This window comes from Ceratotherium simum, chromosome 29 (assembly GCF_057802395.1).
Source record: "Ceratotherium simum simum isolate JZ-2026a chromosome 29, ASM5780239v1, whole genome shotgun sequence".
Taxonomy (NCBI): Eukaryota; Metazoa; Chordata; class Mammalia; order Perissodactyla; family Rhinocerotidae; genus Ceratotherium; species Ceratotherium simum.
In genome coordinates this window covers 981,757-993,374 of record NC_141928.1, presented here as the reverse complement: position 1 = coordinate 993,374, position 11,618 = coordinate 981,757, and the positions used below count along the sequence as shown (strand labels likewise).

Genomic DNA, 11,618 nt, shown 5'->3' with positions numbered 1-11,618 from the left:
TTTCAGGAAATCCAACCAAATGCTGATTGACCTGCTCCCTCTATCCTTCAAGATTCTTCACAGCTCATTCATGGTCCCCATCTCTCTGTCTCTCCAGGCTGTGTTTTGGATAATTTCCTAAGCCCTGTCTTTCAATTCACTAAATCTCTTTTCAGCTGTGCTGAAAATTTTCATTTGAAGTTTAGTCCATTTGAGTTTTTAATTTCAATTATTACATTTTTTGTATTTCTAGAAGTTCTACTTGATTCTTTTTCATACTTTATTGGTAACTTTTATAGAATAAAATATTATACTTTCTTATAGAATAAGAAACTATAAAGACTATTCCTTTCATATTTTCAAGGGTCTTTTATTCCTTTAGACATATAAAATGTAGTTATTTTATATTCTCTATCTGATAATTCCAGTATCTGGAATGTCTACAGAATCCATCTGTTGTTTCTGCTGGCTCTCGTGGTGGATTCTTTCTTGGTGGTATGAAAATTTCTTAATGTGGAGATATTAATTTTCCTTGGAACTTGATCAATGCTGAATCCTTGAGGCCTGGTAAAGCTGCATTCCTGTAGATTCTCCACCTGGGCACCCCCCCCCCCGCCCCCCACCTGGGACATTTGGCAGTCTCGAGACATTTTGGTTATCATAACTGAGTGTGTATGTGCTGCTGGTATCTGGCAGATAGAGGGCAGGGATGCTGCTAAACATCCCGCAGTACATGGGACAGCCCCAGAGACTTACTCTGCCCCAGGCGTCTCTTGTGCAAGGCTGAGAGCCTGCTTGAGGACATGCATTTGCTTCTGCCACTCACACAGGCACTGCCAACCTGGGCCACTTAAAATTCTCCCCTGAGGTCTCTAGGGCCACATAGGTAGCCTGATTTCAGGCTGCAAATGAAGACGACATATTTTTTCACCCTGCACGGAACACCAGGGCCGAGAGGCCCCTCTCCTGAGTCACCTTCTGTGGCCAGCTCATTTCACATGTACCCTGCAGCTGAAGGGCCAGTGGCATGCGGGAGCTCTCCTGACGATAGCCCCCCTGGGGCAGACACTATGTTCTGTCTCCTGTCTCCCAGGTTCCGTGCAGACGTCAGAGGGGACGTGGGAGCCCCCAGGAGTGGCAGACACCCTCGGGGGAATGCGGGCCACCATGCCTGCTTCTCCCAGAGACTGCCACCTTCCCTGTTTTGGTCTCTGCAGATTCCTTCACTGTCTGTATGCCTGGAGGGCTGACTAGGATGAAGCCAGGCGAGGCAGGAAGGGCAGGAACAGCATGTGCAGAGCCCAGAGGTGGCAGGGGCTCTGCTCGGCTGCAGCCCCAGCTACGTAAGGGACTTGGGTGGGAGCTATGGGGGCCACACTGTTTGGGGCCTGGGTTTGCCCTGAGTGACGGGGTCATGGAAGGATTTGGAGCAGGGGAGGGTGCAGTTTTCAGTTCTGGAAACGTCAGGGGCTCTGTTTAGAGAATCTGTGAGCGGAGGGACTCCTAGTGAGGGTGGGCTCAGGGCCTGGGCTGGTGTGGGGGACTGGTCATGGGATGGAAGGGGAGGGGCAGATCCAAGAACCACGAAAGAGGCAGCTTTGGGGAGGTCCCCAAAAGAGGACCCACCCTGATGATTGGGAGGGTCTGTCCTGGCTGGCACTGGTCTAACCACTGTACCGCAAGTCCACTGGGATGCTGAAGGCTGTGTCTTGCCCTTCAGGGCCTGCTCCTTTTTCTGTTTCCTCTTCCAGGGAGCCTGTCCAGGAGGTCTAGGCCAGGGGGCTCGCTTAGGCCCCCAGGAGAACTCACCCTCATCCTCTGAGGGCGGCCTGCACACTGGGCTGATTTGGGCCTGACTGGGGATGCTGGCCACCCCCCACCCCAGGCCCTGAGCACTGTGGGGGGACAGCTGGTCCAGGTTGCTGCTGGCAGGTTACCACAGAGCTGGGGCCAGAAAGAAACAGCTGTCCTGCACCCAGGACCCCTCCCTGTGGCCAGGGTGCCTTCCAGGGCTGCAGGAGGCTGTGCCCAACCTCTTCAGGTGTGTGGGGTCCCTGTGCTCCATACACACCCACACTCCACATCTGGGGCCCCCCACCACCAACCCACCAGTGATGTCACTATGCCCTTGGCTTGGGGGTCCCTGTGGGATGGCAGCACAGAGCACCGGGCCCCTCCTAAGGTGGAGGTGCTGTTAGCAGGCCCGGCTGAGCCGGGGTCCCCCCCAGCCTCTTCCTGAGTTCTGTGGTTCCCCTTTTCTGTAGCTGAGCAGAAGTGTTCTCTCCCAGCCCAGACCTGGGGCCAAGCTGGGGGTGGGGGATAAGCCCTGGTGGGGGTGCTTGGCCTACAAGGCACCTTAGGGCATGTCTGGGAGGCCTAGGCTGACACCCCTTCCTGGACACAAGGACCTCCCTAGGGGAGGGGGACACAGGAGCCACCCTGTGACCACAGCCTGCCCTGCTCAGGTGGTCTGGCAGGCCCACGGCCCTGAGCCTGGTCCACAGGTTGCACTGTGGGTCTCAGTCTGGGTGGAGTCTTGGCCAGGAGGGATGACGGCTAACCCAAGTTGGTTTAGGGTGTGGGGTCTGTAGGCAGGGGACAAGCAGGCCATCCTTCCAGCCCCATTCCAGGAACCTTCAGCCTTGGCCCAGGCATGAACCCAGACCACCGTCCCGGGGGGGCTCCCCCGGAACTCCACACAGGCAGACACCCCCCTCCCCTTAGAGGCCACTTCCCACCCCCTCCATCTACCCTGGCTGACGGACAGCCCCCTAGTCTTGGTGCCCTGGGTTGGGGGAAGATGCCCTTGGGCCCCCAGGTGTCCCAGGGTCCCCTCCTTCCGGCCTCCATCTGAGACAGGTGGTGGGGGGGTCCGGGGCAGGGCCTGTGGCAGCATGTGCAGCATCCTCTGCTGGCCACTGTCGGGAGTGCAGCGTAGTGTGACCAGTACCTTTTACTGGAGACCCCAGGTGGGAGGGGAGACAGGCGGCTGTAAACATGGGGCCGGGCTGCCACAAGCCCAGCTTGTCCAGGGCTGCCTGAGATCTGATAAACACAAGGAGGGGTCCCCCACTATGCACCAACAGTGGCAATAGCAGCTTCAGGCTGTGCCAGCAGGACGGAGCCCCACCCCATATCAGCCCAGGAGGCCAGAACCAAGTCAGTGTCTGGGGCCACAGGACATCCTGGGGGGCAGCCCACCTGCTGGCTCCACCTGGGGTTGGTGGCATCTGGAGCAGCCCAGACTGGAAGGGAGGGGGGGTGCCGTGTCCAGGCCAGCCGGGTGGTCTTCAGCCTGAGAGGTGGGGTTAAGGGGGTGCCCGCCCCAGGCTGAGCGCCAGGCCAGGCTGAGGGGGCCCACATCCATGCCCGTGTCCTGCTAGATGAAGGTGGAGTCCAGAGGCCCAGCATCCTGCTGGCTGAGGGCACGGGCCTCAAACAGCTGCTTGATGAGGGCGGATTTCTCCTGCTCCAGCTGCGTGATGCGTTCACTCTTGTCGGTCACCTCCTGGCCAGGCAGGAGGACAGTCAGGGCCTGCGGGGCCTCCAGCCCTCACCCCACAGCCCTCCCTGCACCTCACCTGGGTGAGGAGCCGGTTCTGCTCTTTCAGCATGAGGATGGTCTGCTGCTGCCAGCCTGGTGCCGGAGGCGAGGCGGGGGCCAGGACTGGGCATGGGGGCCCTGAGGATGAGGGCAGAGCCTACGGGAGGGCACGGTCAGGCAGGTCTGGCATTCCCCAGCACAGCCTCTAGGACAAGGGTGAGGGGTGGCCCCGAGCTGGGTCTGGGCCCTGCATGGATGCCGGGTGGTCCAGGAGGCACTCACCCTGCCAGCACAGGCCGCAGCCAGCAGCTCCCCCAGGCACCGGGCCACCTCCTGTACCTTGGGTAGCAGCTGTCCCAGTGGGCGGGGGCTCCCCTCAGCCCCAAAGTCCTGGGAGGAAGGCAGGGGGGTGTCAGAGAGCAGGGCCAGTTCAGGTCAGCCACTGTGCCTCGATGGGTCCCCCAGGTGGCACTCCCCACAAGTGACCCCTGAAGTTACTGCTCAGAGCTGAGGGGGAGCCCCGGGGTGTTTCCAGTGGGGGACATCTGCCCCAGGGCCCCTCAGGTCCCAGGGGGACATCACAGTGGGGGGTGTCCCAGCACCCCGGGTGGAAGGACAGGCACTGTGCCCTGGAATGGGGCAGGCCTACACCCAGGGTGCCTGGGGTTAGCTGGGCGGTCACTGTGTGTGCCGGGGGAAGGGTCCCTCTGCCTGGGGACAGCCTGGCCCCAGGCAGTGTCACTCACAGTGCTGGCCCTGCTTTGGCCCAGGCGGCGCTGGCGCTCCTGCACGCGCCGAAGCTGCTGCTGGTACCAGTCCCGGCCGTGCGCCATCATTTCTAGACCCTGCAGCAGCACCTCCTTCTCCTGCTCCAGCTCCTTCATCTGCTTCAGCTGCCACACGCAGGGACACACACGTGCCAACAAGCCCACATGTAGCACATGTCTGCGTGCCCACGTATGTGCGCGAGGAGGCACAGTCGTGCACTCAAGACGCCGGCACACCCAGACCAGCCCGCCCAGGCACAGATCCGCCAGCAAGTGCGCACACACCAGTGCATGTGTGAGCCCTCGCATGCCTCTGCGTTGGGAGCACAGCCCCATTCCCCCTCCCAGGAGAGTCCTGGCCTCCCTCAGCCCCTCCACAGGCTTCTGCAGGGGAACAGATGGCTGTCCCCAGCTTAGCGCCCCTCTCTTCACGACGAGCGGCGAGCACGCGGCTGGGGCAGGGCAGTGCTGCGGAAGGGCCCAGCCCACTGCCCTGGCACACCCAGGCCACCTTCTCCCTAGAGGACTTCTTGACCTGACCCTGGGCCATCCCTCATGTGGATTCAAGCCTGGATGCAGAAGCATGTGACTAACGTTCCCGCCACAGGCCCCCCAGAACCAAGGCCCCGCTGCCCCCTCCCAGGCAGAGGGGTGGTCCAGGAGACAAAGTGTGGGGGCTGAGTCCACTCCCAGGCAAGATGGAGAGTCCCCAGAGCCCCCGGGCCCCACTTACCAGGTCACAGTCCACACCACTGGTGATGGTGTGCCTCCGACGCTCCCCTCGGGCATGGGGGCCCCGCTGGGCACCCCCCACGCCTAGCTCCCGAGCCCTGCCGGCCACTGCACCTTCAGCAGAAGAGGCAAGGGCCAGGCTCACCTCCAGGCCTGCTTGGTCAATCCCGCACAAGGCCTGGCATCCAGGTCTGTCCCAGACGCCCCCACCAACCCTGGTGATACAAGCCTGCGTGGTCATCAGCAACTCAGGGCCTCTGCCGCCCCCACAGCTCAATCCAGCCTGGGGGGCGTGGGCACTGGCCTAGCCCGGCCCACTCCACCCGCACCAGCTCCCCTCGCACCTGCCTTGGGGAGGGCTGTGTGGCCGCTGAGGCTGCATGTTTGCACACACACCACACACACACCCCAGTGTGAGCTCCCTGGGAGCAGGGGCTTCATCCGGCCCGTCTCGGCACCCCCAGTGCCCAGAATACTTTGAGCACACCTCGGGGCTCAAAGGCTGCCAGGTACAGAGCGAGCGAGTGGGGCCGCTGGTCCTCTCCACTCCTCTCCCTGCCTGCACAGGCCCCTTAAGGGTGACCGGGGTTCATGGAAGTGAAATGTGGGGCATGGGTGGTGAGACCTAAGTTTCCCCATGAAGGTGCTCACTGTATAAAGTTAGTCCCACCCACACACACAGTGCACTCAGCAGGTAACTTGGGAGTTCCCACAGCGCATGTGTCCACCTGCAGCATTTGCACTTCCCTGTGAGGACCTCCCGGAGGGCCAGTGGCTTCCTTGGGGGATAGGCAAGTATGTGCAGAGCTGCCCAGGAGGGGAGGAGTAGGGTGCAGGTGTGGAGGAGGGCTCTGTCCCTGGCTCCCTAGCCCTGTTCCCCACGCCAGGCTCATCCTCGCAGGCCATGCCCCTGGCGCCCGGCAACGGGAGTGGGCGGTGATGTAAGGAGGTGCAGGTGTGCCCGGCAGGGACACGCCCAGAGGGTTGGCACCAGGTGGCTATGTGGGCCGCCAGCCAGACCTGGCAGGCAGGCTCCAAGTAGGCCCAGAGTTCATGTTCCAACCTGCTGTGCAGCCGCAGAGAAGGTACAGGCAGAGGGAAGCTGAGGGCACCCAAAAGACCTGGGCCTGGTCTGCAATATCAAGTCTGCAAGGCAGCTCCTGGGTCCCCGTTGACAGCACCTGGATGTCCAGCTGGATGACGGAGCTAGCAGCTTGTACCTACCGGGCCCAGCCGGCCTGGGGTGCACACTGAGCCCCAACAGGGGACAAGGAAGGAGGGCCTGGATCTGGGGGGGCTCTCTGCATGCATGGCTTTCTCTTCCTGGGGAACAGGGGGGTCTTGGAGCTCTAGATTTGGCACCCCAAGAGCATGCCACGCCCCTTGTCTGGGCCTCTGCCTGTAAAATGTGACAGTAAGGGGCTGGCCCAGTGGCGTAGTGGTTAAGTGCGCCTGCTCCACTGCGGCGGCCCCAGATTCGGATTCTGGGCGCACCAACACACCGCTTGTCAAGCCATGCTGTGGCAGCATCCCACATAAAGTGGAGGAAGATGGGCACGGATGTTAGCCCAGGGCCAGTCTTCCTCAGCACAAAAGGGGCTGGCAGCTGCCACGGGTGGAAGGCCTGCACCTGGCAGGGCACGTGTGCAGGCTGAATGAGCTGAGGGGCCTGGCCCCCGCCCCCAGCCATAATGCAGGTCCTGTTTCCAGGGCAGGCACTGGGGGGACAAACAGGGGACCATTCAGCCATCTCCTGTCCCTGCCAAGTGGACCAGAAACCAGAAGAGGAGCCTGACGGCCGTCCCCAGGGGCTGTCTGTGTCCCTCTGAGGCATCAGCAGCAGCACAGCCTTTCAGGCCTTGAAGACCCGGCTGGAGCCCCACCCACCACTTTGCTCTTCCTACCACCTGGGCCAGGTCCTCCTGGACCACCCCCAGCAGCTCCTGCCTGCCCTGGCCCCAGTGGGGGGGCAGTGGGCCCACACCCTCCTGGCTGAGCTGTCAGACTGAGGACCCAAGAAAGCAGCGAGGACTCCTGCCAGTCTGGGGTACCCTCCCTGGTCTGCACTACGGGAAACCGCCTGCACCTAAGCAGTAACCAGAGATGAGACTGAGGGCACAGGTGTCCTCAGATGTGGGGCAGGTGTTGGAGGTGGAGAGCCTCCTTGCACCGGCAGAGGTCCCCAGTGCCCAGCTCAGGTTTGGTACAGGGTGGGTTCCTGGTGGGGCTTCCGGAGTCACTCACCGGCCCCTTCGCCCTCGTGGCCTCGAGCTGTGTCGGGGAAGGGGCTGGCTTGTCTCCTGGCCCCTGAGCACACCGGGACGGGCTCGAGGCCTCTTTCCTCCAGGTTGTGAAGCGCGTTCCAGGCTCACGAGCCCACGCAGAGCTGGCCCCCGTCCCCCTCCCCCTGACCCCGGTGGGAGATGCATGGGCAGCACCTCTCGCGCTCCGGCCTCAGGCGCAGGCGGGGGACAGCTACGAGGCGGAGCTGGGGGCCGCCCCGCACTCACCAGCGTCCGCGCTCGGGCTCCGCTCCAGCGCCGCGCCCTGGGGCCGCTCGGGCTCCGCGGGGCCGGGCGCCGCCTCGGTCGGGCCGCACAGCGTCTCTAGGCTCCGGGCCGAGCCGCCGGGGCCGGCCGGAGGGGGTCGCGCGCCCAGGGGCAGGGGCTTCCTCTCCAGGACCGTCCGCGGCTCCTCGGCCGGCGCGAACACCAGGCGCTGCGGCGGCGGCTGGCCCCCGGGACGCGCCGGGCAGCCTCCCCGGGCCGGGGTGCGCGCCGGGCCCCGCGGGCCGCTGTCGGCGCTCAGCAGCGAGGTGCGCAGGCCGGCCACGAAGCGCTCGAAGGTGAGGTAGCCGCTGGCCGGGGCCACCTGCCGCAGGCCCTGGAGCACGCCGCGGGGCAGCTCGCGCGCGTCGGTGCCCTGCCAGCGGGACTCGATCTCGCGCAGGTGCACGTAGCCGCGCCGCCGGTCGTCCAGGATGTCGAAGAGGGTGCGCAGGCTCTGCAGGAAGGCGCGCGGCAGCCCCTCGGTGCCCGGCGCGGGTGCGGCGGGCGGCCCACGCCCCGTCTCGGCCATCGCGGCTCCGGCCATGGGCACCTGCTGGCCGGGCTCCGTCCTGGGCGCGCCCCAGGCTGGGTCCCCGCGTGCGCCCGGGCTCTGTTCCCGCGCGGCCGGACGGCGGGTCCCGGCCGGCGCGCGCAACCGGTCGCTACAATAGCTGCTACTTTTCGAATGGGCCTCCTCTTGGCGTCAGCCCTTATTAGCATTCGCGGCGGCCATTGGCCGAGGCTGGCCCATCTCCTCCCCGATTGGCTGAGAGGTAGCCAGCCAGGTTTGATTTTCCGGCGGAGGGACCAGGGTCCCGCTCACTCCCGCCACTGTGGGGGGACGTCCCCCACCTCTGCCTCGCTCCGGGCCTCGCGGAACCCCCTCTGCTCCCCGCCCCACCACACCAGCCCTCTTGCCGCAGCTCAGCCCTCTCTCGGGTTGGCCGCCCGGCCCACCTCTCCGAGGGGCAGGGCCTGGCGCCCTGCTGAAAACCTGTCCTCAGGCGGCCTCTTGGGATAAGGATGGGGAGCACAGCCCCTCCAGGAATCCACCTTCCACCTCTAGCTCCCCTGGGCACTCTTTGCTGAGGGCCCCCTGGCACAGGCACCGCTGACTCCGGGGCCCCTTTCTCTTGTGCCAGGCGGGTCCCAAGAGGATGGTGGGTTTCTTCCCCTCACAGAGGCCTCTCTGTCCCCACTGCTGCTAGCTCCTCCCCTCGCCCCTTGGGACAGCCGAGCCTTTCCTGCCGGCTGCAGGACAAAGCCACTTTTTCCTGTGTCCCCAGATCCCCATCTGGTGACCAGCTCTCCTCTACTCCCAAGGTCCTCTGCTCCAGCTTCTTCCTCTGGCTGGACACCTCCAGCTGCTCTTCTGGCTCTCAGGTCTCCTCAGGCCGGCCAGGTAGCCCTGTGTCCCCGGAGGCCCCTGCCTCATTTCCAGCCAGGATCCAGTCATTCCATCTGGTCAGTTTGGGATGGGGCCAGGGCTTAGCCTGGGGTCTGGCTCTGGGAGCCCATCTCAGGACTGACTGGTGGGAGAAGCTAGGGAGGGGCCCAACACGCTGTCTGCCTGGAGCCCCTGCCTTCACCATTGCCTGTCCTCCAGGCCCAGCCCTGGTCCCCATCCCTCCCCCCCATGGTGTTCCCATGACATCCCCATGCCATGGGCACCTTGCCCCTGAGCATCGCCCATGTGTTATCTGCTGCTTTCTAAGCCGACTATCCATCTTCGGGGGTAAATCAGCAGAGTTCCCTCCAGACAGGGCCCCCGGCACAGGGCTCACCTCGGCCCTCTGCCTGGCCTCTCTCAAGCCCCTCTTAGGTGGCCTGCCTACCTGGGCCTCTGTGTCCTCGGGCCCTAAGGCACTGGTGCCTGTGTCTCAGGCTGTAAGGGCAGCTGCCCTGGCCAGGGAGTGTCCTGGGTCCACTTCTCTCCTGGGGTTACCCCTCCAAGTCAGGGCTTCTTTGTGGTAAGGGATTTGGGGGGGACCTAGAAAACTGTGAGCCTGGAGTCACCCCATGGAGCCTGGTCCATCGTTGCCTTCCCTTTTAGTGGCAGGACCAGCCAAACTCCCAGGCCAGCATTCAAGCCATTTGTCCTGCAGTTCATCTCCCCTCTTCTACTGTCCTTCCAGCACACCCGGTCCCCCATCCTTAGGGTAGCCGGCATCCCTGGCCTCTGGCCTATTGCACATAGTGGCTCTCCTACCAGGAACACCCTCCTCTGTCTGCTCCTGGCTGATCACTGTGCATCCATCAGAACTCTGCTCCATACCTGACCCAACCCCTGAAGTCTGGTTAGGTACCCTGACCTTCAAAGCATGGGGCTGCTTTCTCCCAGCAGGGCGGGGCCATCCCAAGGCCTGGCTCACAGTGGGTGCTTATCCTAGAGGTCACAGCGGAAATGCCATCCTTGGGTGGGACACCTGCCAGGGCAAGGCCAGGGAGATGGGAAGGCCTGGGGACAGCTCTGTGGGAATTAGTGTGGGTGTGGAGGCCAGCAGCCAGCAGCAAGCAATGCTGCTGCAGCTCAGGACACCATGGCCAGCTGTGCCCAGGCCAGGCCAGGGCCCCTGTGAGCCTCAGCCCACTGTGCAGAGGAAGCGAGAGCTTCTCAAAGCGTCTGGAGCCTTGGGGGAGGCGGCCCCTGCTGGCCTTTGGTCTGTGGGCTTCCCTGTGGCCCCTGGCTAGCACTAGAGGAAGGTACACAAGCGACGAGTCAGTTCCAGCTCTGGGCGTGGGACTAAGGTGTGGCCCCGTGTGCTTCTTGTCCTGAACTCTGGTCATTTCCTCCTTCCACCCCGCTTTCCAGCCTGGCCTGACACTTTCCTAGCTCTGTAGCTTTCAGCTTTGCTATCATCCCCAGAGGGCTTCCCAGAGCCCCAGACCAGGTGGGTCCCTGTGGCCCCTGTACTTTTTGAGCTGCCCATCTCAATTGCAATCATGTTCTCACTGTGTGAGCCTGGAGCTCCTTGGAGGTGGGCAGGGGGACCAGGCCCCTCTGTCCCCTGCCTAGCACTGGGCATGGAATGAAGGACGGGCAACTGCCTCCCAGTCCCTGAGCCTGCCCCAGGGTTCTCTGGTCTCCACTCCTGCAGTGACAGCCAGAGACCATGCTGGCCTCTGGGCCCCGTCTCCCTGAGGCCCTAGGCCCCAAGCCCGCCTCTGGCAGGTGTCCAGGAGGTTGTTGCCCACCTCTGCCTCGCCGGCACTCCCACCTGTCTGCACCGCTGTCTGCCCAGTGGGTCAGCTCCCTTCCTCTGGCCCTACAGGTGCTCCTGGCTACACAGTCCTGACTGTCCAAACCCTGCTGATCTCAGCCGCACTCCCACCTTGAGGTGGGATTTGGGGGTTGCCCTGACCGAGACGGGCCCTGAGTTCATGTTCTGACACCTGCCTTCAAGGGCACCGGTGCAGCAGTGATGAGAGTTCCCATGGACCCTGGTCTGGGGTGTGGAGCCCACTCTGCTCCCAGGCAGCCCCCACCTCCAATGTCTGCAGCACACTGCCCTTCAACCGCTACAGGCTCCTGGAGCAGACCATTCATTCATTCATTCATTTGTTCATTCATTCAGCAAGCACTTCCTGAACACTTGCTATGGCCTGGATACTGCACTAGGCTTGGGATCCAACACTCCTCCACTCAGTCATCAAACATTTAGAGCGCCTACCATGGGCTGGGCATTGATCCAAGGAGACGGGACAGAGCAGTGAACCAAACAACCTCCAGCTCTCACGGAGTTTACTTCTCGTGGGGGATTTGGGGAGCAGAGGCTGCAGAAAGGCAGGAAGGAACAGAGAAAGATGGGAGCGTGCTCTCTGAGCTAACCTGACCTGGAAGGGTCTCTCCAAGGAGGTGCCACACAAGAGCAGAGACCTGGCAAAGCGGGGCAGGAAGTCATGTGATTTTCTGGGGAAGAACGGTCCAGGCAGGAGGAACAGCAAGTGCAAAGGCCCTGAGGCAGGCCTACGATGGTCCTTGGAAAGATAACTCCCTTCAGGTCCACAAGAATGTATAGTAGGCCCCCAGGGGTGGTGAAGGTCTGC

General features: G+C 62.9%; 1 protein-coding gene across 1 annotated transcript; it reads right to left on the bottom strand.

The window, feature by feature from the left end:
• Nucleotides 1-595: 595 nt before the first annotated feature.
• Nucleotides 596-8,135, bottom strand: SAPCD2 (suppressor APC domain containing 2). The gene is made up of 6 exons (XM_087418728.1): nucleotides 7,533-8,135; nucleotides 5,024-5,136; nucleotides 4,270-4,416; nucleotides 3,806-3,913; nucleotides 3,561-3,680; nucleotides 596-3,487 (listed from the first exon to the last, which is right to left on the bottom strand). The coding sequence occupies exons 1-6, from the start codon at nucleotides 8,113-8,115 to the stop codon at nucleotides 3,359-3,361; spliced, it is 1,200 nt and encodes a 399-aa protein (XP_087274854.1). The 5' UTR covers nucleotides 8,116-8,135; the 3' UTR covers nucleotides 596-3,358.
• Between the last annotated feature and the right edge of the window lie 3,483 nt (nucleotides 8,136-11,618).